Source organism: Anarrhichthys ocellatus, unplaced genomic scaffold, assembly GCF_004355925.1.
Source record: "Anarrhichthys ocellatus isolate YVR2014 unplaced genomic scaffold, GSC_Weel_1.0 scaffold2, whole genome shotgun sequence".
Lineage (NCBI taxonomy): Eukaryota > Metazoa > Chordata > Actinopteri > Perciformes > Anarhichadidae > Anarrhichthys > Anarrhichthys ocellatus.
This window is the reverse complement of record NW_022280032.1, coordinates 14230045-14255240: the sequence shown is the minus strand read 5'-3', so window position 1 is coordinate 14255240 and position 25196 is coordinate 14230045. Positions and strand designations below refer to the sequence as shown.

The following is a 25196-nucleotide window of genomic DNA, read 5'->3' as shown; positions in this document are numbered from 1 at the left end:
TGTGTGTGTGTGTGTGTGTGTGTGTGTGTGTGTTTAGTCTCATTATGAGCACTTGCTGTTCTATCATCCAGCTCAGCCTGATCGATATCACTGTATTCTCCTTGGAGCTGGGACATGCATGTGGATTTGTAGTACAGCGCTATTGTCTGTGACCGTTTCTGCAGCCACACAACATTAACCACCTTCCCCTCCACTCGTCAAACCTGCAGAGACATCGGGAGCAAGCTGGTGTTCAGCAAGAGCGTGGATGCCTGCTGGGGCCGACCGGAGTACGTCAACTCTCTGGAACATGTTCAGGCTCGCCTCACTCTCTCCCACAACCAGAGAGGAAAATTGGCCATTCATCTCATCAGCCCACTGGGCACTCGCTCCACCTTGCTGTTTCCCAGGTACACAGTAAAATACACCACTATACACACCAAGCAGCCGGGCCATGGTATAAATCTCTTTCTTTCACACACACACACACACACACACACAGACAAACACAATGTGCATGTACCTCAGTTTTATCTGTGCACAGATACTCCCACAAGTATACTCTCTGGGAAGAACTGCATTCTACCTTGAGAAAAAACAACACTAACACTTCATCTCCTCTTTTCTCTCAGGCCCAATGACTTCTCCTCTGAGGGATTCAACGACTGGGCCTTTATGACCACGCACTCATGGGACGAGGATCCTCAAGGGGAATGGACACTGGAAATAGAAAATGTAGCAGCTAATGGACGAGACTTCGGTAACCCCACTCATCACCGTTATTTGTTCAGTCTAGTCACATCACATCAAACCTACATTAATGACAGCATGCACTGCCCCATTATAAATACGCTTCTCAAATTAGCCTCTGCTCGGTTCCCGTCTTTCTGTATCTCTCTAAAGATTCAGTTTATACCACTTTTGGTACCAGAGGGAAGCGTCTCTCAGAAGTACATGCGGATTAAAACTTTAAAGCCGCTGGATGGATAAATATATTTTCTGAAAGAAAGTGGTTGGTAAACTTTTCATTATCAACTTTTTTTATTACAATCATCGGGCTTCATTTTCTTTCAGAAGGCTAACAGCGGCATATTTTCAGGAGAGTTAACTCGTTTAGTCCTAGAATTCTTGTGTGGCTTTGGGAAATAAGATATGAAGGCATCCCTTCCTCCTCCACTGTTGTTTTTGGTCCGCTCTCATCACTTCCTTTTCTTCCACCCCCATATCCTCTTCTCAACTAGTTCACACTGTTCCCTCTCTGAGAGGTGTTACTTTAATATTCTCTTCTCTTCCCCCGGCATCTCTCTCTCTCTCTCTCTCTCTTTCCCTCTCTCTCTTTCTCTCTCCCTCTCCCTCTCCCTCCCTCCCTCTCTCAGTTGTGTTAAGTCAGTTCATCCTCATCCTGTGGGGTACTGGACCCAGCGTCGTCAACCCCTCCTCATCTGACTTCCCTCGGCCGTCCAACAACAGCTGCAAGACCTTTGATGCCCAGCAGATCTGTATCGGTGAGATCACTCAGGCGACACATAAACTTTGAACAGTAATGTGGAATGGGCTCTTTTGTGTTGGAGGTGGCACACAGTATAAAGCGAGGAATCTCTGTCTGTCTGTCGGTCTGTGTAGGTATGTCCTTCGCATATCTTAAGAACCGTTAATTCGATCTGTTTCACACGAGGCTGCTGTTTTGTTTGAGACCCGGGGGCGTGCAGTGTTGAAGATGGTTCAATTTGTTCAGTTTGGGCCTTTAACTTTTGAGCCTTAAGATTATTTTAAAAAGTCCAGACAAACCTATCTTGATAAACCACGCCCAATTGTGGCTAGCTATTTTCCGCCATTTTGAATTGTGTGTAATTCTACTACTACTCTTCCTACAAATTGTGAACAATCATCACCAAATTTAGAGCGGAACATCTCTGGACCAATCTGGACAAAGGCACTCTTTTGGATTTTTGATATTATACAGTTTTGCTATAGCTGGCCCCTCAACTCAAATGTATGAAAAGGACATAGTACAGTATGTCATTAAAATATAATAAAAACTCAATGAGTTTTTAAAATGTCATAAAATAACTCATAATATACTGTGTAAAAGAAAATCATTCTATAGTATGTTGTTAAAAAGTCACAGAAAAGTCCTAGTATAATAATTCTGTCATAACAAATTATAGTATCTCATAATAGTAGCTCATAAAAAGTCAGTAGCCTATAATATTTAACTTTGAAGCAAGGTATCTCTGTATGTGTGTTTGTGGCTACGTTCATCTGATCGACTTCACACTAGGCGGGTACGTTGCTGGGGACCCACAAATGAGCATTTTCGATTGGGGTGCAATTTGGCCAGAATGTGGCTCAATAACGCTGGACTTATGTTTTGGCCTGTAACTATGAATCATCACTTTCAAAAATCAAATAATAATTTTTCCTGGATTTTGTGGTTCCTGACGAATCCATCCACATAAACCTCGCCCTATTGCTTCTGGATTGATTTTCCGCGATTTTGAATTGTGTTCAAATCTGTTTTCCTGCCACCCCTGTCCATAAATATCTCTGGCCCGAGCTGGAAAAAGTTTTTTGTGATGTTTTGATGGGCATGCTCTTGGAACGGGCACTGCACTAAATCTTCTAATACAGGCTTTTGCTCAGACTGTGTTGGGTATTTCAAATTGTGAAAGCAAATGTTGTGAATACAGATTGTCTGTTTATAAGCCTCTTTTGCATTTGTTTACCTGCAAACTATGAATATGCACATTGCCATATGCCGTATTAGTTTGAGTCGGGAGTGTGGGACGTATGGAGAAGCAGCAGGGGAGATTAACACCGCGTCAGTGTGAGAGGTGCACATTGTTCAGGAGGATGACTCTCGCACTGAAAGGCAGATGAAGTGTCCAAATGCTTCTTCTTAATTAGTTCAGACTTCACCATAATTTATCTAAAATCTACATTTCAAGAGTTGGTGTTTACACTTTTTTTTTACAGTCGAAGGTTCCTATGAAAGGACTTTATAATTTGGTGATAATTATATTATTAACAAATGAACATGAATCTTTATTCAGTGCATTCCTCTTACTGTGTCCAACTGCTATTTACAGTAACTAGTATTACTCTTACTAATAACACTCAAATAAATTAGTTTCTATGTGGACAATCTCTGAACTGTCTCTTTTCCAACAGAAACAAATAGATATATTAGGGATGAAAAGATGAGTCTATTAATTTATCAATTAACAGAAAATGAACTACTGTGATAATTGATTGATCTTTTCTTATCTTTCAAGCTAAAAATACCAAACATTAGATGCTTCCAGCTTTTCAAAATTGCAGGTTTTCACTGTATTACACTGTTGTAAACTTTTTTTGTGACTGTTGGTGCAACAAAAAAAAGCAACTGCCAATTTTATAGTGTTTTTTTATTGGAATGTGTGAGACTTAACCTCCCTTATGCTTTCATCTCCCACGCTGCATCCAGAGTGCAGCCCCGGCTTCTCCCTCTTCCTCCAGGGTTGTGTGAAGTTATGTCCGCCGGGCTTCACCTCGGGCCCGCAGCTCCTCAACCTCTCCCTGGAGAACTGGGTGGACTTGTCCTCTGTCCAGGCCTGCCTACCATGCAACCCCGCCTGCCTCACCTGCTCTGGCACCGGCCCTACAAACTGCCTGTCCTGCCCGCCTCACAGCCACCTAGTTCTCACCTCCTGCCTGCACCAGAACCAGGTCCAGCGTAAATCCCCACTAGTTGGGGGCCTCCAGGTTGACAGAGCCCAGCCAGAGGGGGAGATCCCAACAGCAGTGGACGACAGCGGAGGAGGCGAGGAACCTCCGGGGCTCAGTGTCGCCCCGTCCACTCGGCTGCCTGCGGTCGTTGCCGTGCTCAGCTGTGCCTTCATCCTGGCTGCCTTCGTCGGGGTCTTCTTCCTGCTGCAGATGCGCTCAGGCGGCGCTTCTTTGGGCTGGAGGACCAAACAGCCCTCTGTGTATTCAGAGACGGGGGTGCGGATGGGCTGCGGTTTTGGCTGCGGCCAAGGAAAGGAGAGGAAAGCACGGATATGCTACAGGGGGATCCCCACTGTGTGGGGGGATGAGGACACGATCGCCTACCAGTCTGAATCAGACAGCGAGGAAACGGACGGTCACGGCGAGAGGACAGCTTTCATCAAGACCCAGAGCACGATCTAGCTGAACCTGCGTCTGCTGTTGTGTTGACTGACATCACAGCATCCTGGGTCTCATCAGCATTTAGATCTGACTGTATAGAGCTGATACAAGAAAGAGAATCACACAGGCTCAGAAAAAACACAGGCCTTACTCTCCCATCAGCACCCCATCCAAATGCATTAAAGAGACAATTATTTGTTTATGTATTTATTAACATTTGTTAATTTATCTAATTTGATTAATATCAGATGACAGATGTATTCATTATCCATTTGACTCTTTGTCACCAATTTGAGGTGTTATGCAACTGTGTTATTTTTTTTTTTGTTTAATGACCTGCTTGACCATATTTTGTCCAGTATCGCACTTCAATAAAGTTGAGGCACTTACAAGAGAAATCAGAATCAAAGCAGCAGAGGCCAAGACGTCCTGGCTTTTAGTCCCAAGTATAGTTAAAATACCATGAATCCTACATCTGCCTGTTGGAGCCCCTCTGCCTGTTCAATGCCCATGATTTTCAAGCTCCACACCCCCAGTTCCTGAAAAAGATTCGAGTCTACAAGCCCAATAACCAATCAGAGCTCAAAATAACCCCGATGACATCATATAGTGTTATTGTTTCAGACTTGTCAAAGCTCCTCCAGAACTACGGAAGAACATTGTACAACCCTAACAGGCCGAGTAGTGCTTTCTGTGACAAGTAAACTGCTCCTCTAAGCCAGTTGAGTGCATTACTTTCCCAAATATGCATTGGTTTGTCACCAACACAAACACCTGGCCATCGGCAGCAAATCGATGTTGTATTTGATCATATTCCTGGCAGATTGTGGGCCAGCGGTCATGAAGTTCAGACGCTATTCATTAATAGTAGTAAAACTTTAAATGGAAGATTTCTGCAGCGCACTGGGACAGCATGATAAAACATCCTGCCGGCTGTTTGATGAGCGAGAAACTGTGGAGGATGCTCTGTGTTCAATCAATGCTCAGTGGGGATTGCCACCGCAGCGCAGACACAAAATCTCATTGACTTGTAGTAAAGTAACACTCTGTTTGAATGAAATGAAAATAACAGTAAAACTGCTCGGCTGACCTTTACAACATTTTTCCTCCAGGTGTCTGCTGGTAAGAAATTAGATCATTTTCTCTTCATTTTCCCCCACGGAGCACATATTGATTTTGGGGCTTCTCTCCCAGAACATCTTCATCAGGGTAAAGCTCTTTTTCCCTTTATTGTGAGCGCCATACATCGAAAGACAAATACATGCTTTTATTTGCTCACCCATAACAGTGTAGACTTGCAGCTACGCAGGTTGAATCAAAAGCCTTTGGATCCGAAGGGCAGAATGATTACAGTGATTAAGTAATGAGATCTTGTATCGCATTTTCTATGTTTGTTTTATATCCTTTTTTTATTTAACTGACAATGGATGTTGATATTGTGGAGATCAGTTTCATTGCTGGAATAAAAGTACTGGCTGTTGCATAGATGGACTGTCTGTCTCTTAACTGCCAGATTTGAAAACTTTTAGGGTTTTTAGGCATCTGAAACCTAGCCCCCCCTGACTCACAAACACCAACCGAGAGAGCAGATGGTTCATGGCTTGTTCGCGGTCGTATATCATTGTAGAAAGTGTGTTTCCTTCACTCCGGGCGTTTGGCTTTAACAGGGTGCCAGCATTCTGTTTTCTTCTCAACACTCTCTGGTTGCAGTGAGCGTGCTTCCCAAAGGCCTTTAATAACAAACAAGTTTCTCAAGTTTCAATATGGTGGCCCTTGAAAGTTTAAATTAATATAAATGGGAAGATGTTTGTATGCACATGGGGAAACAATGCCAGCTGGTAGCAGCGGTGTTCATTAGCAGCTTTTCTTGGTAACAACCTCTACAGAGGCAGATAACTGGGTTCATGGGTGATGGTACATTCATTCTGTGGTCCATAATTAGATTTGCCGGGACAACTGGCTGCACAATTCAGTGCCCCTCGGATGCGCCATGCTTCCCATTATATAAGCAGTAAGTGTGGAAATAAAAGTGTGCGTGTAGTTTGATGGGTGTAAAAGTCTTATGTCTCCTTATTCACATCATTACATGCTTCTGTGAGCTGGTTTTCATTGGTTCTTTTATGTATACCCTTTAGCCTGTATTAATTAGCGCTCATTGTCTGGATAATGATGCCCACTAAAGGGCATGGCAAAACACGAAATATTAGATTAATTAAGAGAACAAGAGCCCCGTTAGCTCGATTTCACATTCAGATCAGTCTCATTATTCCAGCTAGTCAAACCTTATGTGTGCTGAATCTGATGCTCATGGATAATGAACACAGTCGGCACCAGCACAGTAAGATGCAGAGGCTGGGTGTCCCCAGGGTGCCACCACAGGCATCACTTCCCCCTGCGCGCGCACACACACAGAGCCACTTTCTTTTTCCTACACACATGCAGTGCAGTGATCACTCTCAGGCCTCCCTGCCGCCACACATTCTTTACTCCTCTGTGGTCCATTTTTATGAAGCGTGAACAAACAAACATTTCTTTTCATGTTCACCTCCTGCTGAGCTCTGTCGCTGATGCCTGCACCTGACACAGAGGGGTACACGTGGGTGAAAACCTGCTGCGGTTAACTACGGTGAGATTTACAGGGTGAGCTTCAGCGGCGACAGCCTGCTCTATTCAATAGCAGGGAGACTCTTTGACTGCCAACCACTGACAAGAGAAGCACTGGGCAGCCTGAAAGTAACACTTATGTGACTGACAGCAGCTGTGCACTGACTGTGCTGCTGGACTAACTCAACGTTGCCCCCTACTGATAGAGAATCAATTGAGCTCTTTTAACAGCATGAAAACACAGCAGATTCACAAGTGCATTAAAAAGAAGAAATCTAATTAATTTCAGACAGAGAAACTGTTTAAAAAAAGGCAATCTTTGTATTTTGATCTTTATTCAATCCCCATCTCCTCTACTGCAGCTTTAATCCATCATGAATAATCAATAAAGAAGAGACCTTGCCTTCATATACAGTGGGTACAGAAAGTATTCAGACCCCTTTAAATTTTTCACTCTTTCATTGCAGCCATTTGCTAAAATCAAAAAATTTCATTTTATTTCTCATTAATGTACACTCAGTACCCCATCTTGACAGAAAAAAAGAGAAATGTAGAAATTTTTGCAAATTTATTAAAAAAGAAAAACTGAAATATCACATGGTCATAAGTATTCAGACCCTTTGCTGTGACACTCATATTTAACTCACATGCTGTCCATTTCTTCCGATCCTCCTTGAGATGGTTCTACTCCTTCATTGGAGTCCAGCTGTGTTTAATTAAACTGATTGGACTTGATTAGGAAAGGCACACACCTGTCTATATAAGACCTTACAGCTCACAGTGCATGTCAGAGCAAATGAGAATCATGAGGTCGAAGGAACTGCCCAAAGAGCTCAGAGACAGAATTGTGGCAAGGCACAGATCTGGCCAACTTTACAAAAGAATTTCTGCAACACTCAAGGTTCCTAAGAGCACAGTGGCCTCCATAATCCTTAAATGGAAGAAGTTTGGGACGACCAGAACTCTTCCTAGACCTGGCCGTCCAGCCAAACTGAGCAATCGTGGAAGAAGAGCCTTGGTGAGAGAGGTAAAGAAGAACCCAAAGATCACTGTGGCTGAGCTCCAGAGATGCAGTAGGGAGATGGGAGAAAGTTCCACAAAGTCAACTATCACTGCAGCCCTCCACCAGTCGGGGCTTTACGGCAGAGTGGCCCGACGGAAGCCTCTCCTCAGTGCAAGACATATGAAAGCCCGCATGGAGTTTGCCAAAAAACACATGAAGGACTCCCAGACTATGAGAAATAAGATTCTCTGGTCTGATGAGACCAAGATTGAACTTTTTGGCGTTAATTCTAAGCGGTATGTGTGGAGAAAACCAGGCACTGCTCATCACCTGCCCAATACAATCCCAACAGTGAAACATGGTGGTGGCAGCATCATGCTATGGGGGTGTTTTTCAGCTGCAGGGACAGGACGACTGGTTGCAATTGAAGGAAAGATGAATGCAGCCGAGTACAGAGACATCCTGGAAGAAAACCTCTTCCAGAGTGCTCTGGACCTCAGACTGGGCCGAAGGTTCACCTTCCAACAAGACAATGACCCTAAGCACACAGCTAAAATAACAAAGGAGTGGCAAAGGGTCTGAATACTTATGACCATGTGATATTTCAGTTTTTCTTTTAATAAATTTGCAGAAATTTCTACATTTGTCTTTTTCTGTCAAGATGGGGTGCTGAGTGTACATTAATGAGAAATAAAATTAACTTTTGATTTTAGCAAATGGCTGCAATGAAACGGAGTGAAAAATTTAAAGGGGTCTGAATACTTACCGTACCCACTTTATTACCTCTGCTCAAACAAAAACAGACCTCGCATACTAATTAAAAGAAACATACAGAGACTCAGACACACACCGGAACAGAAGGAGAGAAGCTTATGACGACGTTGGACAACAAGAAAAAGTGCAATTTGAGATGCAGTGAAATCTGGTCTTGAAGCCTCAACAGGAGGTGGGGGACTGAGGGGATCTGCAGTGAGAAAGCAGAATGTATCGAGCTACAGCAGACCAGATATCAGGTTAGAGGAGAGCAATAAAGCAGTAGAACTTCCTGATGGGACAGTGGGGCCGGGTGAGCTGTGTCCCGCCTCAGCTCTGATGACAACATCCTCCACGGCTGATGCAGAGGCAGATGTGCATCAGAGAAAAGGCTGCGTGCCTCAAGACAGCCTCAGATTAAGAAGCCCTGTGGAGCTGAAATTATAAAAACAAACTGCAGCTCTTATGAAAGCATTTCTTCTGTGTCGAGGATCCCTGCGTATGATTTGACAAGATTTACTTTTGAAAGGGTCAGTTCACCCAAATTACAAAAACACATTAATTGGGAAAAGTTTTAGCGGTACAGATAGTTTTAGTTTGAAGTTTTGAGAAATCTCTTTCCAAGATTTCAACCACCAACTGAGGTGAATGGAATTTTACTCAAATCACTCAAAACAATTACAAAATCGAAGAAAAAATAAATCCTTCCAGAACCACTGCCCAACAGTTTCCACACCGACTATTGCTGTGTCCCAGTCCCATACTACATAGTTAGATGTACTACACGCCCATGTTTATAGTATATTTTTTTGTAGTTGTAGTATACAAGAATTCAACATACTCGTACTGTTTTATACAAGCAGGAAATAATGCAATACGTGCAGCCAGTAAAAGGCGATCAGTCTATGATTTCAGCTTCTCAAATGAGTGCTATTTTTCAGTTCAAAATGTTTGAAAATCTTTAATATCTCTGGGTTTTGGATTGTTGTCGGTACAAAACAAGTCATTAAAAAGACAAACTTGCGCATTCTCCACTTTCTTTCTGCCATTTTATAGACTTGACTTAATGAAAACAATCATTAGCGACAGCTCAGGACAGATACCTCAAAACCCAATCTATCTGCACGGCCAGATTTCTTATTTGGGTGAACGAACCCCTTCATTGTTCATCTCCAATGGGAAGCTCCCATTGTGCTGCAATGATAGTGACCAACGGCTCCACACAGACATCCAACAGTACTAAGAACGGTCCCTGATAGTGTGCACTGTAACCTCAATACACCCCAGAAAGAAGAAATCCTCAAACATTCACATCAGCATATTCTACAGACACACGTATACATACATACGGATATATCTGCCTTGTGGTATTGAGGTAAAGTCTTTGTATAGTCCTCTACTGCATACAGTATGGTACACAGACCACCCTCGCCGCAGTGAAGTACAAGCACAGGAATGATAGACAGACGCTTTGAAATAAAGAAGCTCATGGGAGGAGAAAAAGAAGTGAAGGAAAGAAAGTCTGCCAACTATCTACAAGCGAATCCCGCGAACAGAAGGTAAAAGTCATCAGATATGATTAATGCTTAATAGTGACTGATGTGAGTCTCTTGGACTCAGACATATGATAAAGAGCTTCAAGAGCTGCAGCACGGGTCTCCTCGCGAGCCAAGAAGAGACCACACATTCTCTTTGCTGCATTCGAGTCTGTCAAAAAAGAAATCAAGTACAAGTATAAAAAACGAAATCACTGTGATGCGTCTTCTTAATTGCATACATTAAAAAAACAAAAACAAATAAAGCTTTGTAAATTGCACTCTGATGTGGCACAAGTCCCAGCACCCCTCCCTCCCGCCCTCCTTCCTTCCTATCTTTTGGGATATTTACATTCAGAAGTTCAGTCCAGGATGGAGCAAAGATAGAAAAAGACACGAGTTCTTACAAAGCAGAACTAAACGAGACTTCATTTTTGATTACAGACACAGACAGACAGACACCCGGTTGAATCTGATGAGCGATTCTGGCAGTCGGTCTTGTTTTGGAACAGCTGCGAGTTCACCCGGGTTTCGCTGCACTCGGAGACGGCCACAGTAACAGCCATCGCCTGCCCCCTGCTGTGCAGTCAGTCCTGTTACAGTGGAACCGTTTTCCTCCGAGCTGTAGTGTTTATTGTTCTGCTTGGCAAAACAGAGGGACCCAGACCCCCCTTTTGTTGCCAGTCTGTGGCCGGCGTGGGCCTGGTTCTTGGTCCAAGGAGTCTGGTGGGTTTTCATTGCCTCTTTCAGTCCCGACGGCGCTTAGCGCAGTTTGAGCTTAAAGGCGGAGATCTCCATGGGATCCAGGCTGATGGTGGAGTCGTTGGCCAGAGGTGTGCTGGAGTGCATCAGAGTCAGGGACATGGGCTGGAGCAGCTGCAGGTCCAGGTTCTTGAAAAGTCCCGATACGCTCAGCTGCAGAGAGCAAAGGCAGGAAGGCCGGAGTGAGAACGCAAATATGGAAATGACCAAATGTCAAGTTTAGCTTACAGGACAAATCCTTCAATGTTTCACTAAAGTAAAAGTAGACGTAACAAAACGCACTTGTATAACAGCAATATAAAGAATTGCCCCTGACAGAGTTATATTATTTGAATATTTAATATTAAATATTAGCATTAATATTCAAACAGCACTTTAATGTTGGAGGTCTAACTAACTAAGTAATAAATCATATTTTTTAAGAAGGACCATATGTTTCGTATGTAAAATATCAATCTAAAAACGAATCAATAGCTACAGCCGTCAGATAAACGTAGTGAAGTAAAAGGTGCAATCACTCCTTCTGAAATGTAGAGTAGAAGTGCATAAAGTAGCATAAAGAGGTGTCAGCGTCGTCGTGTAGCGCCCGACCTCCGGTTCCCCCTTTAGGTAAACACTGTTAGCTCCGTCAGCACGTTTGCTGTTTGTGCTGTTAACACCGCTAGCCTCTGGCTCAGCCATCGCCATGTTGAGAGCCATCTGGAGGCGACAGATATCCTCCGAATATCAACTTAAGCACCTTTAAGTAAAGTACTTTGTTACATTTAACAACCAAACGAGGCGGTTTTATTTTGGGTTTTTTGTTGTTTTAGTGTGTGTGTGTGTGTGTCTACATGTTTCTACCCTGACCTGTCCTTGTGTGGTGGTGCAGTTGAAGCCGAGGTTTGGAGCATCCAGGCCACAGTCCAGCGCCAGACGGTGAAGAATCAAGGCTGTGTAAGGAGACGGAGCGTGGGGGTCCTCCTGCTCACACAGAAAATACGTGTCAATTTCAATGCAACCAAAACCCCCCCCCCAAAAAAATAAAATAAAAATTATGATATAGATATAGATATATAGATATAGATAGTCTCGTCACCTGGCTCTGGATGCTGCGCAGGTTCAGCAGGTGGAAGTCGCAGGGGAGGATGGACTTGAGAGGGGCGAAGGTTTGCAAGGGAGGGATGCCGCGTCTCTTTGGCAGGACGGGCAGCACCAACACCTTGTGGTTCAGGAAGGAGTTGGTCATGTGACTGAGTACAGACGGGAAGCTGGTTGTTGCACTGTCCATCATCTGGAGGAGGGCAGAGACAGATTTAAGCCACAGTAGTAAATGACAGCGTAAGTACAACAACATCAATGAGTGGAGTCGTTCTTTTGCCATTACTGCACTATTACATTGAGGAATAGGCTCCAACTACTTTGTCAGAGAACGCAAGTTTCTAATTATAGACCAGACAGGACCATCTATACGTTATAGTTTATGCCACAGCACCGTGGTGTCATTTTTAAAATCGAGAGCATTACAGTGTTTGAAACATGATGTTTTTCGAAAAGCCAGCGCAACTTCATCCCAAACACCATCAGCAGTTTTACCATCGAGCTGCATGATAAAACTGTGACCAATGCTTTCCATCCTCTGCCAATGTGCATCCGTTCACTTGATAAATCACATCGTTACTTTCACTGGTGCTGTCTTGAAGATGGACGGGTTTGGCTACGGCTAAGAGGTGAAGGAAAGCAAAAAAAGGGTACCTTGAGCTACAGCAAAAGACTACGACGAGTGCTAACAAGCATTTTCACTGTTGCCAAGGCAACGTTACCTCGTGAACTCCGTCACTCAAGATTTTGGAGAGGAAAGAATGAAACAAGGACGAGAGTTTGGCAAAGACGCCACCTTGCTGAAGGTAATGGAGTGAAAAAACAAAACAAAGTTAGAGAGTGGGGAGAATAACAACAAGACAGAGGGGGGTAATGAGTACAGACAGTAGATATGAACAAAGGTGTTACTGAACACAGAATGAAGGGCAAAACACTCTTATATCACACAGCTTTGCACATTTCTCTTAGAGAGTCATTCAGCACCCCAGAGTCAGATTTGGTGAGCTGGAGTTTCAAGGGTGCTCGCCCAGCTGCCATAACCGCCTCCATCTTACAGACCTTGTTGCCCGTGGATCTCCTCTCCAGCAGCAGTCGGAAGCGGTTGGTTGTCTTCTTGTTGTCCTTCAGGCCCTGACCCAGCCCACGATTATCATCCTGCATCAGCCGTCGGTCCATGATCACTTCAAGCTGGCCTGAGGGAAGAGATGGAGCAAGGACGACATCTATTACACGAAGCCCGTGCATCGAACGTTCAGACATCAGTCGATGATGACGAACACTTTGAGCTATTTGTCATTTACAAAGCGGCTCCATTATCCGCAGAACGATGATAAAACGATTGGCTCGGTACATTAACGTGAGAGTTTGAACTGTTTTGCTCTCGAGGGACGAGAGGGAGAGAAAAGCGCTTCAATGCTATTCCACTCAGGGTTAGAGAGGGTAAACAAAGAGAAAGAGTGCATCTCTCAGAGACAACTTTCATTAAAAAGAAACGAAACGAAGAAAAATGACAACATTAGATGAAATGTAATAAAAACACAGACCACTCTCCAGGCTGGTGATACCCAGGGACTGAGCCGTGTGCAGCGTGAGGCGGTGATGGCTGTCCTGGATGTACGCCTGGCTGGGCATGGGATAAAAGTTGGCCTGCAGGGGAAGCTTTAGGTGGTGGTGACGAGGCTGCATCTACAAGAAGAGAACAAACACAGAAGGACACAATAAGTCAAACGTACAGCGCAAAGAGGGATGTGAAATGTTCAGGTCAGGGATAGTTAACTTAAGAGAAATGCCACTACATTCAGTTTCAAGAGTTAACAACTGATCTGAGCTTCTTTTTGCTATATTAAAACAGCATGCAAAGAAATAAAAGGCATTAAAAGTTCTTCTTGTCTTCTCTGAGCCGAGGGTGGGACTGACCTGGAAGCCATTGAGATCTGTGTAAAAGACGTCTCCACTCTGGATGTCCGTGACCAGTCGCATTGCCAGCTCCTTATTGGTCTGATCTCTGATGTCCACCGTGGTGGTGATGTCTATCGACAACCCATCTACCCCTGAAAACACAAAACCACAGAGAACCAAAGATCAGGCTTCAGAAGTATGTGAATGAAAAAATGTGATCTACAAATTGTGGGACAAATGCGACTTGCAAATAGTATTTATATTTGCTTCCTTAAAGTAAAGAATATGCAGCTTACAAGTACAAAGTAATTGAATTTTAAATTGTCATTTTGAACTGATTCCACGATGCCGTTTGATTTGATTATTACCTGGCACATTGTGTATGCGAATGGTCTGCTGGAAATGCTGGTAGTGAGCCACCACCTCCGAGAAGAGAGGCCCCTCCACGACGCGCACCACCGGGGGCTCTTTCTGGTTGTAGGGCTGAAAGTAGGGAGAGAGAAAAAAAAACTAAAAAAACGTCATGAGCAGAATTTGTGCTAGAAGAGGAAGAGCAGCACAGAGAGAAGTTAAAGGAGCCACCAACAGAATGGATGACTACATACAGTATGGCAGCGAAGCCCTTACTTAGGCTTTGTTGTTTTTAAAAACAAGAAAAAATGAAGCGGCACCCAGTCTGCCTGCCTTTCCACCCCGAGCACCCCAGCATGAGACAAAGACACAATACACAAGGGAGACTATCAAAGCCTTTTGAGAGGCAGGTAAACATCTGAGATACAACAGCTGAGAGAATACCTTTGCTTTTCCATCAGGCAGGAAGAGGTAAGCTCCACTTTTGTCTTTAGAGGGACGGGTGCCGTAGACGATGAACTCCATCTGAACCTTCACTTCCTGAGGATCATCCTTTCGCTTGATGCTCTGCAGATGAAAAAGCCATAAAGAGGAAAAGAGCACAGCATTAAAAAAATAAAAAACAGAACTAGAAAAGAGATGAAAGGCAGTTTGAGCAGCAACAAGACATTCCATCTTCACTTTGATCAAACAGACTTGGATTATTGGGCAATCAAGTTCATGATTTTTTTATCTCCAAGAAGATCAAAGATAGAAAACAGATGAGCAAATCCTTAATTCAGATATAAAGTCAACCGGTGTAAGAGATGTCACAACAACACAAACCTCTAGAAGGCCAGTGTCTCCAGAGAAGCCCAGCGTGAGAGACTGGCTGCTAATGTAGAAGGTCTGAGGGTCGGACTGCTGAGAGCGGATAGGAAGCGGCTCCACGGCTCGAGCGGTGACGCCCCGACCAGACAGCCTGAGCAGGGTGTCAGAGCGGAGCGTCATGGGCGAGTCAGGAGAGTCGTAGAGATGGAACACAGCCAGGCCCAGCGGTGGAAGACGGACCATGAATGTTGCCTGGATGGAAGGTGGAAGAACAGTTGGAAAACAAATTAATTAAGCACCTATACTTTGGTTGTGTATAAAGCCATTTATCAAAAGTTAAAAGCATTTTGATATTAGCAACAGTGCGCTGTCCTTAAAGTGTGATGAGAGGTGGTGTTAATGAGATGGTTTGTATTCCATTTAAATTCATTGCTTTCTGTGGGAGGAGAGAATGTTATTCGGGCACAATAAATTAATCTACAGAGATGTGGTGAAGCAAATAGGATGTTTTTTGTAAATGCTGCAGATATAAAATACAATATGAGCTGAATCTGTTTCTAGTGATAGCTTGCAATTAGATATCAAAGGAAAGAGGTTTGAGGCCACTTACTTCACGAGGAAACATACAATAACAGCACATAAACATAGTTAAACGACTACTCTAATTTAGCATTGCACTTCTATAACACTGACATCTTTTTTTTTGTTTTTTTTAGGTGTATGCATTCTTCTTCCTTGTCAAAATCTGGTGTCTACATTACCCAAAATGCAATTCGGCTGCCGACAGTTTGCGTTTTACACGCATAACTGCGACGTGTAGTCTTTATCGTCTATTTTTCTTCTACGTGACTAGAACAGCTGACGTGAGGACAATGATGGAGAACTGTGTCGACAGCAGCGCCAAATCAATCTATTTGCTTACCTCAAATACCTCTGCACTCATTTGACTAGCAGAGCTCCACTGAGCACTCAGCTGCACAGGGAGGGTTTGTCCGTCCTCAGTAAGAACCCGCACCCTGACCGTGTTGACCAGCACAGTTACCGCACACAGGCGCTCCTGCTCAATGGGGTTGAACAGAACCAGGTACCTGGTAGAGAGAAGGAAAAAAATCAAATCAAGAGGCACAGGATGGGCGAGGAGAGGCTGAGGTAGGAGGAGATGAAAGATGTCAGGGGGTAATACCTCGGTCCTGCTGGATCCAGCTCGATTAAAGTGCTCTGAGGCAGAGAGTCTTGAGTCGCGCGCCTGTCATCCTACAAAATGAAGTGAACAACACAGGAAACACAATGAGAAACCTGCATATTTTGTTCCTTCAAAAAAGGTATTAAACCAGTTTATTATACAGTGATGGAAGCATTCCTCTGAGTGTCCTCTTACTGTCTCCAGGAAAGGCTCCGTCTGGTAAAACCGATAAAACTCCTTGTTTTTCATCACCAGGAAATGAGCAGCATTGATGATTACTCTCTTTAGACCAATGAGTGAACGCAGTAATCTAGGGAGGAGGAAGAAGAATCAATGGCCGACTGCAGCAGTCACAGCTTGTTATTTTGCTTCAAAGTATTGAACGGGCTATCAACTATGAAGTAGCCACAGAGACAGAGGATAAATAAGAGGGGAACCTGTTTTTCTATTTCATATAAATTGCATTTTTAAACTTCATCTATCCGATCCATAGCGTCATTTATTTCTGAACACTCGGGTCCTTACCTGGTGCCGTAGTCGGTGACAACATTCTCTTTCGCAGTGCCAGTGATCGCATCGTGATGTTGGAAGAGGCCAACAGACTGCCGCGCATCCACCAGCAGGGCATAATCTGAGACCGGGTAGCGCCCTTCCATGCCCACATGGCGAGCGTTCGCAACCGCCAAGCTGTAGAGGATCTCTGCCCCCCTGAAGGACAGTGACAAGCAGTAAGCATTGGAGAGCCCCATTAGTAGCTTTGTTTAGTCAGTTAAAGGTGTTTTAAGACGACTGCTGATTCTTTAAAAAAAAAAGATTCATTTGAGCATTTTTATTTCATTTTCAAACTTTAACCTGAACAGATGATTCAAACCTCGTTACTTGATTTTTTTTTCCCCCTCAAATTGCTCAGAAATATATACAATGTACACAGGATCTTGCGGGTGCATGCACGCCCCTTAACCTAGTACGCCAATGCAACAAATAAACAAAGTGCCTGTTGTAGAACTCACTGACATAAACAGCTACAGCATCATTAACACGCCGCAGGTTGTAGCTATAGGTGACTTGTGACTAGGTCTGCCTCACCTGAGATGTGACTCTATCACACGGTCCAGGCTCTTGTAAAAGGGCCGAGAGGTGAAATAGCCAGTCCAGTAGTGGTCTTCCCGGTCTGCGTAGGCAAAGAAATCTCCACTAAGCACTGGGAAGTCTGCAGGTCTGGACCCCTGGGCCACTCCGTGTGCTTTGTATACAGCGTTGAAGTACTCTGAGAGAGTCCCAAACTGAGCCTGCAGGAGCAGCCAGACAACATGACACATTGTTCAAAAGAATAATTGAATCAAAACACAGCTGCACCGGGTAAAAAATAAAAATCTTCATCAAAATGCATGCGCCTTTCATCTTACATGGCATCTTTTGAAACAAACATCGAGTTGCGACAGACTCTTTGTTCTGTCAGCAAGTTAAAATACCACTGCATGATTCATCATCACAAGAAAGGTTGTACAGAAAGACACTTCTATCTCCTACAAGCTGAGGAACAAAAACAACACTGTTTATGATAGTACACAAATAATGTTCTCACTTGGATGTGCATCTCTGGGTGAGAATTCATGTAGTCGAATAGCTTCTGGTAGTTGGTGTACTGCTGGTCCCACTCCAGCGCCTTGTCGAAGCGGAAGTCATCTCCCAGAGGGACAAGAAGCACTTTGCTGCGGTAGAGTTTGGACTTTTTACGGTACTGATCCAGGAGCAGGTTCGCCCTGATTGAGAGGGGGAAAGAAAGAAAAGAGGAAAAACTGAGGGGACACAATTTTTGGCATCCAACCTGCCCTACTTTGCACACGGCAGTTTTGTAGGAAATGACTATGACCTTGGAAAGAGGAGGATGAAATTAGCCCTGAGGGTATTTTCCATTAACCACTGAACTATGTTCCGTCCTCTAAAAGCTGCAAGACTACCTGCAGTCCATGTCGGTCTCCCACAGCTCATCCATCCGCTATGGCTGTTGTCATTGGCGCAAGTTCAAGTTCAGTTTGTTTGTTAGGGGCTAAAACAGATAACATTCTGAGTTTTGCAACAGCAGTGACCGATCTGCTGTATTTGTGTGTGTGTCATTACTTTATTACATAAGACAAAGGAAACCAGCAACTTCTTAACTTTAGGGTGCTGGGACTACAGAATATTTGGCACTTTTGCTTAATTAATCACTGACCCGATTCATTTTTGACTTAAAAACTAATCAGCTCTAATATACACCAACAACAATATATCTGCAATAATCCATTTTTAGCCCAGCCGATATATCAGTGCAGCTCTAACAAGCATCCTAAAATTTGTTCTCCGAGACAAAGTCAGGATGGATCACTTCCACCCTGTAACTTGCCCAAAGTAAGAGACTTAACACCCCGCTTGTCTCACCTCTCGGCTACATTGGCTTCCACCACAGGTTTCGGTGGCACTTTCCAGGGACAGTTTATCCGACCACCCGGTAACCTCTTGAAATCAAACTGGCAGCAGACCTTCGGGTCGGGCCCGCAGGTGTGCGGAACGTCGTAGCTGTAGAACGGCATCATGTGGCAAAAGATGTCCGTGTTTGATCCAGTGTCTGTCAAAGCAGTGAAGTCAAAATCAAAAACAGTGGCGTGAGAGACATCCATTGCTGACTGCAGTAATGGGACACACTAATAAGGCACGTTCTGCTGAGTAAGGGTGGTATTTGTGATCATATTCACACCAGTGCTTTAAGTTCACAATCAAACCTACAGTGTTCTCCGGGGACTGTCAAAAGTCATTCTGGATGAAACAGCAAAAGGCAAATGACATCCGCAAAAGAACTGAGTACCACAAATTGATAATATCTAACAGCGCAATATCAGAGGGTTTTTCTATTAGGAACAAATGGACAGTAAATCTTCAGCAGATGTCCAATTTATTGAGAAATAATAGCGAAGATAGCGCTTCTGAGGCTTTTTTACGCACTGGTTGTTCTTCCAAAACGTCCCTCTCTTTACAAGGTCATTACGAGCGGCGCGACTCTTTCTGCAATGAGCTTAGCAAAGATAAGCACATCAATGAGATGGCATCGCTGGCTCTGGTCCACTCACCCCAGGTCTGCCTCCACATAAACTCCAGGCTGCGCGTGGAGGCAAAGTGTTTTTTGATGGAGTAGTGGACCCTCTGGATGAGCATGCTGGTAAGGTTGGCCCTCTTCAGCAGATAGGACATGGTCGCACTGTGACCGAAAGGGTCCACCGCCCATCCGCTGCGAGGAGTGATACCTATGACAGTAAGCAAGTAGTTCAGGTTCATGCTCGGATAAAAGAACAAGTGCAGCCTTTAGAAAGTCATTCCCCTCAGCAGGGAGCACTTAAAGTACCCACTGACCGAGAGGCTACACCTGCTGCATGTGGGATGACAAGCTCAGATCAGATCATCAAACCTTGAGACGACATCATTTTAACTTTAAATATGTGGTGTAAAGGAATTGGGGTGATGAAAAGACACATTTAACCACCTGAATATGACCAAAAAGGTTCAAGTAAGGAATCATTTCAGATTGTGTACCGAGATTTCTCTCCAGCCACTGATGCCCTTCAATGAGCTGGTCTATCATGGCGAAGTAGTGAACGTTGGCTTCATCTGTCATAACCCAGCCTCCCGTGACAATCTCTAGCTGCCCTCCAAGGATCAGTCTGTTGAACAGAGAGGATTAACAGATAACAAGCTATTTTCAGAGCAACCACATTCTACAAGCGGGTACTATCCATTGTGTAAAATAGTGCACATTAAGGCCAGTAGACATCAAGGAAATCTCAACTAATTGTCGAGAGTTAAGGTGGGGTAGACAAAGCTGAGTGCTTCTCCAAGCTGTGACTCACTTGCGCATCGCCTCCCGTTTGTGAACGTCTGCGGTCTCCCACCACTTGGCGAAGAATGAAATCTCAGACCAGATGAATTTCCTGCGAGGATCCTCAGCCAGCTTCACCACCATGTTGTTCAAAATATGCTGCGTCTGGTCTGTGAAGTACTTGTCAAAAGTCTTGATCCAGCCTAACAAGAAGATAAATGTGAGCAATTTGAAACAACAGTTGGCAAACAGACACCCCTTTATGTAGCTAGGCCGGTACAAAGGCAAGACGACGGGGCGGGTAAGAGACTCTTAGTGCTGGAACAGATCAAAAATAAAACTCATATTTTATTCAAGTTGCGCTGTTCCCCCTCAGAAAGCTCTTTAGCGAAGTGGTTTCAAAGAAAGTGAATTAAAAGCACTTTCTGTGCACTTTTGGTGATCATCAGCGTAGAGTAGTCTATAAATATCCTGTGAAATATTCATCTCATATATTGTAGTCATACATATATTCTGATAAGCAATGCCACTGAAATGGCGTCAAGTGCCCGTGGTCAGTTGTGAGGGGCGGGACTATTTACTGCAGGCTTTCTAACATTGTGCATGGTTTGAGCTGCTTACCTTAAAATCCCTTCTTTGCATTTAGCGAAATGAGCCTATTACCAGTAAACCTGCTTTCTCACGTCTTCAGTGTGAGCCGACACCATGCGTACTGGTTGCAAAACACTCCTACCGTCCATTAACCCTGGGCACTGAATATTTGCGGCAGAGTTTAATCAAATGCAGCTCCAAATTCCCATTATTGATGAACAGAATTTGCAGGTCTCTGCAGCCTGTCAACATATCAACAACTGTCAACTAAGTCAGCATGAGGCAGGCTGGTAAACAAGTTTAATGAAAATGTCAGTCGAAAATAAAATCTCAGCCAAATCAACCTATAAATAGCGAGAGGTTTCCGATGCTAATATCTTTCCAATTGCATTGTTTGTGGCTAAGCTGTCAGTTGTGTTGCCATTATGTTAATAATAATGAGAACGAATGAATCAGGTTGTGAATGATTTCTGCATCCCCATCACAGGTCTCCCACTCAGGTAAGGCCTCACAGTTACTGACGAGGCAATCTTAACCTCCTGAAGAAAAGTGTTCAGACGTGCTCAAGGCCGCCGCGTCTTAAGATACAGACAGACTTTTAGACACAGCCTGCACAGAGACATTTACAGCTTCCAGTAAACTTTTGCTCTGTGTGTGTGTCACTTCCTTTTCAACTCACCTGGATCATTGTGTGAGTGGGGGACAACAAACACTTGCAGCTTTTCATTGTCCCACTCGTCGGGTTCATAGGTAATCTCAAAACCCTGTTTCCATACGCCGCCATCAGGGTTGTCAAACTTGAGGAGGGAGTACACATCCAGCATCTAAAATGAAACACAAAGTCATAATTTGCTCACTAGACACACCCCATATATATATATATATAAAAACTAGTAGTTTATATACCACAAGCTCACCTGAACGTCTGCTTGGCCGTGGCTGCCTAAAGCCGGTTGGCAATCCTGGGGCTTGACAGCTAGGAAAGTGGGCCGGCCGTCGAAGGGTAGGACCCAGGAACCATTGGCACTTCTAAATGGCAGGTGGCCGCTGGGAGACACAGCTCCTGTGTCTGTGAGCTCCATCACAGAGTCCTTTATGTGGCTGATGATTTGGTGGTTTTCCTCCAGGAGCTGCTCCAGCTGCTCTATTCGGTTTTGCAGAACTGAGATTTGGCTCTAAAAACCCACACACAGAAAAAAAAAAATAATCATAAATCGCATAGCTGTATAACATCATAAAACATTCTGCAATGAACACTTTCACATTCAGCCAAGGTAACAAACAGCAGTATGAGATCAATCAGCCCTGAAGACATCTACACAACGACAGGGAAATAATCAGACACGTCTATTTACATTAGAATATTTTGGAAAAATAATACATAACGCCTTGTGTTTATCATTTAGAATAATGTATATATGTTAATTTAGGATATTTCTAACATCTGGTCGACAAAACATTCCAATAAAAGTGCGACATAAATAAGTAGAGAAAGGGGTTTTCACATAATACGCACCACCATCACAGCACTTATTCTTACCCGTGGAAAGTTACCGCCATTCTGTCTCCTTGCAGGGTCATGTTGGACTCGATCCAACATCAGATACAGCGAGAACACAGCCACACAGAATATGGCCCCTCCACACACAGTCACCTGTTTCCTCAACTTCATCCTCCTCTGGGGCGGTCTTCTTTCCGGAGTTTAAAATGTAAAAATGACCTTGACGGTGTGTTTCCCCGCACAAAGGATAAGAGAAAAAAAAAGTCCTGGAATGCGATCCTTCACAGTGCAGGAAAAAAAAAAAGTCAGGTAACCAGCTACGCCAGTGTTAATGGTTCAGTTTCACTCCTGCGATGCCTCCAGCCTCCACTCACCATACTGGAGACCACGACGAGGGGGGCTACAGCAGTGGACAAGAGTGCTAAATCAGCAATAGCTGGCAAGCAGTCTGTCAGCTTTGGCCAAACCACAGCCACCGGTGGGCTCCTTCAAAGTAGCCCTTGTGCTCAACCATCCAAACCAATGAGACTGCAGGAAAAGAAAAAAACAAACGCCACACAGAAGGGGCTCAAACAGGGAGTCTAGTGTCCCGGTAGCATGATGTGTGCCACTGTGGGCCTGCTTTCTGGGTCCAGTCCCCACTCCCACAGCACAGTCTAATCCTCCAGTATAGCCAGAGTCCCCTTTTGATCAGTTGGCCTCTGGTGCCATAACAAGTTTGCCCTCTAGGCTGCGGAAGTGCAAAGAAATAGGCCAAGATACAGACCAATTTGGCACAGAGCAGTAGTTTTTTTTTTTTTTTTTGTTTTTTTTAAATCAAAGCTCAACTGCTCGAGGCAGCTCCAGGAATTAAAATGACACAAATGTCATTCTTCTCTCAGTAGCATAGTGACAGCACATCTACTGGGGCAGCATGGGCAGTGCGTCTGTCCTTGATCACAAGTGCCAAGTTGAAGTCACATCAGAGGGTCTTCTTCAGCTGTTGAGGAAAATTTCCGATTAATGGAGCATGCAAAAATATGTATTCAGCCTCCAGAGAGGAACTGTCACAATAAGTAGAAGTGAAAGGAACTAAGGAACTGTGTGGGAGAGTGAGAGACACTTTTTTTATTTGTTGTGATCTGACAAGTTAAGCCAACAGGGGGGGGGGACAAGATGATCACAGTGACCTGCATTTCCTCACAGCACTAATAGGGGTTCTCGCATCCCTCTGTGTGCAAATCCAACACGATCATAATCCGCTCACTCCTCAGGCTGGGACTATCTGAGCATTACCACAGGGGGCCGGGATAATAACCCGGCACTTACATTTGCTTAGGCTGACTGGAAAAAAAATAGCCTCACTGTCATCAGGAGGACAAATGTTTCTCAGATCATCTGTTCCACATGATGAATAAAGCTTAGTTGAGGTGCAACAATCGACTGCAGCTCTTCATTTATGTGACACTATGTAAATGCACCACAAATCCCAAGCTGCTCACATGATGGCACGTTAGCATCAAGGGAAACAGTCCTCCTTATTGACAATCCCTCCCTAGTGTAAACTACCAAAGTCCGGTTTAGAAGGGTAAACAGTGTTCTTTGAGTTATTGACTCAATGGACGCCTCTGTTATCGTTTAACTTGGATGACTTTTAGTCAGCTATCGCTGGGCAGCTAGCCAGCAACATTGCGTTGCTCCAAACTTAAGAGCACCTAAATACCTGCATTTTGACATTATTCTGTATAAACTCAGACACAGGGCAGCCTGTTTATACATTTAGCTCGTTAACCTATTTAGCCGCATTAACGTCCTCGGGCAAACTTTGATAATCCCTCTAACATGAACCAGATGTCACGAATATGCAGCTGAACAAGCTAGCGTTAGCCACCAGATGTTATTTTATTGAGATAACGTAACAACACCGACTGGTTCGCGAGCTAGCTTTCGAGAAACGGGACAACGTTAGTCAGAGGGCTGATACATGTAGGTGGACAGCAGTCACAGTCGTCCTTCCGCATCCGTGAGAAGCCTGTGCTGCACGGCAGATTTATGTCCAACGCTACGGACGATAGCGAGTATCGCTGCTGCCTTGGTAACATTAGGACAATACGTGACTGATATCTCCTGGCTAACCATTCACTTTACATCTAAATCTCGGCTAACACTTAACCTAAGTACGACCTTGGAAGTCTGTCTCTTTATGAACAAAATAAAATAAATATGACCTTACCCATCAAAGGAGAGCAATCCGGAAGAGTGTAGAGCCCAGCAGCGCGTGAGCTTGTAGCTCCAGGGATCGACAGATTACCAGTTAGCCGAGCAGCTAGCTGAGCTGCTGCAAAGGCTTCTGGGAAGACAGGATCCTCGCATCGGTCGGTGATTGGCCAACAGCTTCGACAGATTGTAAAATAAATGCACCATTATAATAGCTTAACGCACAGGGTGATTGTAGAGAACATAGTTAACATTTTAAAAATACATAGTTGACATAAAAATGGTTCAGCACACAGTAAACAAGCAGATCCAAGCAGTCAGCCTATGAGTGAAAATAATCACATAGTCTGGGCTGTACCTGTGATAATAGGCTGGATCATCTGCTCTGATACACCAAAGTCCAAAAATAAACACATGTTCTAGAAGGGCCAGTGTGCACTACTCTACTTTTTCTTGTTGTAGTCTAAAAGCAACACACAAAATATCTTATAATTTTAAGTAATGTCTGAGTTTGGTACCCTAAAAACAGTCATATACAATCAGCCAACAAGTCAACACTTTCTCAACAACTAGCTAATTAATTTCATGTTTTCAAGTTTCATGGATTGTGAATGGAGAAAAATCCGAAAAAATAATAGGCCACTTCTCACCCATTGTGCATTCAGTGCAGTGGCAGGTTTTGAGTAAAATAAAATGCTGTAATTTAGGGAAAATGTGGATAAGAATGTGTGCCCTCATTGGACGGTGTACTGAAGATGGCCAGTAATCAAAGAAGAGTAGGATAATAGCTTGTTTGAACAATGATGGACTTCCTTTTCTATACAGCACTTTGAAAAGTGGGAGTAGAGGGGGCTTTCTAAGATTAAGAAAGGTATGTTACTTTTATAATGTTGTTGGAGAGGGACTACTGACCCCTGGTCTGAGACACTTGCCTATTGATAGAGAGCCTT

At 44.0% G+C, this 25196-nt stretch overlaps 2 protein-coding genes across 5 annotated transcripts in view; one reads left to right on the top strand and one right to left on the bottom strand.

Moving 5' to 3' along the window:
• Positions 1–5211, top strand: part of furinb (furin (paired basic amino acid cleaving enzyme) b) — an 88521-nt gene extending 83310 nt beyond the window's left edge. For all 4 annotated transcript variants that reach the window (XM_031870347.1, XM_031870328.1, XM_031870356.1 and 1 more), the window contains 4 exons: positions 210–389; positions 612–739; positions 1356–1484; positions 3446–5211. In XM_031870347.1, coding sequence (XP_031726207.1) covers positions 210–389; positions 612–739; positions 1356–1484; positions 3446–4149 — 1141 coding nt within the window. In that variant the 3' untranslated portion in view covers positions 4150–5211. The remainder of the gene's footprint in view (positions 1–209; positions 390–611; positions 740–1355; positions 1485–3445) is intronic.
• Positions 5212–9518: 4307 nt separating this feature from the next.
• man2a2 (mannosidase, alpha, class 2A, member 2) lies at positions 9519–24428 on the bottom strand. The gene is made up of 23 exons (XM_031858437.1): positions 24263–24428; positions 22090–23029; positions 21467–21724; positions 21229–21373; positions 19990–20161; positions 19676–19803; positions 19216–19389; positions 18530–18716; positions 17694–17871; positions 17195–17397; positions 16634–16816; positions 16304–16418; positions 16109–16179; positions 15848–16013; positions 14941–15177; positions 14560–14682; positions 14133–14247; positions 13783–13916; positions 13410–13551; positions 12925–13058; positions 11864–12058; positions 11635–11748; positions 9519–10938 (listed from the first exon to the last, which is right to left on the bottom strand). The coding sequence occupies exons 2-23, from the start codon at positions 22219–22221 to the stop codon at positions 10786–10788; spliced, it is 3459 nt and encodes a 1152-aa protein (XP_031714297.1). The 5' UTR covers positions 22222–23029; positions 24263–24428; the 3' UTR covers positions 9519–10785.
• Positions 24429–25196: the final 768 nt, after the last annotated feature.

Excerpts from the sequence above, each read along its gene's own strand:
- man2a2 (XM_031858437.1), bottom strand. The coding sequence starts at position 22,221 with ATGAAGTTGAGGAAACAGGTGACTGTGTGTGGAGGGGCCATATTCTGT. Across the intron at positions 18,717-19,215 it reads TATGTGGAGGCAGACCTGGG|ACACTGGATCAAACACGGAC; the intron begins GTGAGTGGACCA and ends CTGCTTTGACAG. Across the intron at positions 13,917-14,132 it reads TCGCATACACAATGTGCCAG|GGGTAGATGGGTTGTCGATA; the intron begins GTAATAATCAAA and ends TTGTGTTTTCAG.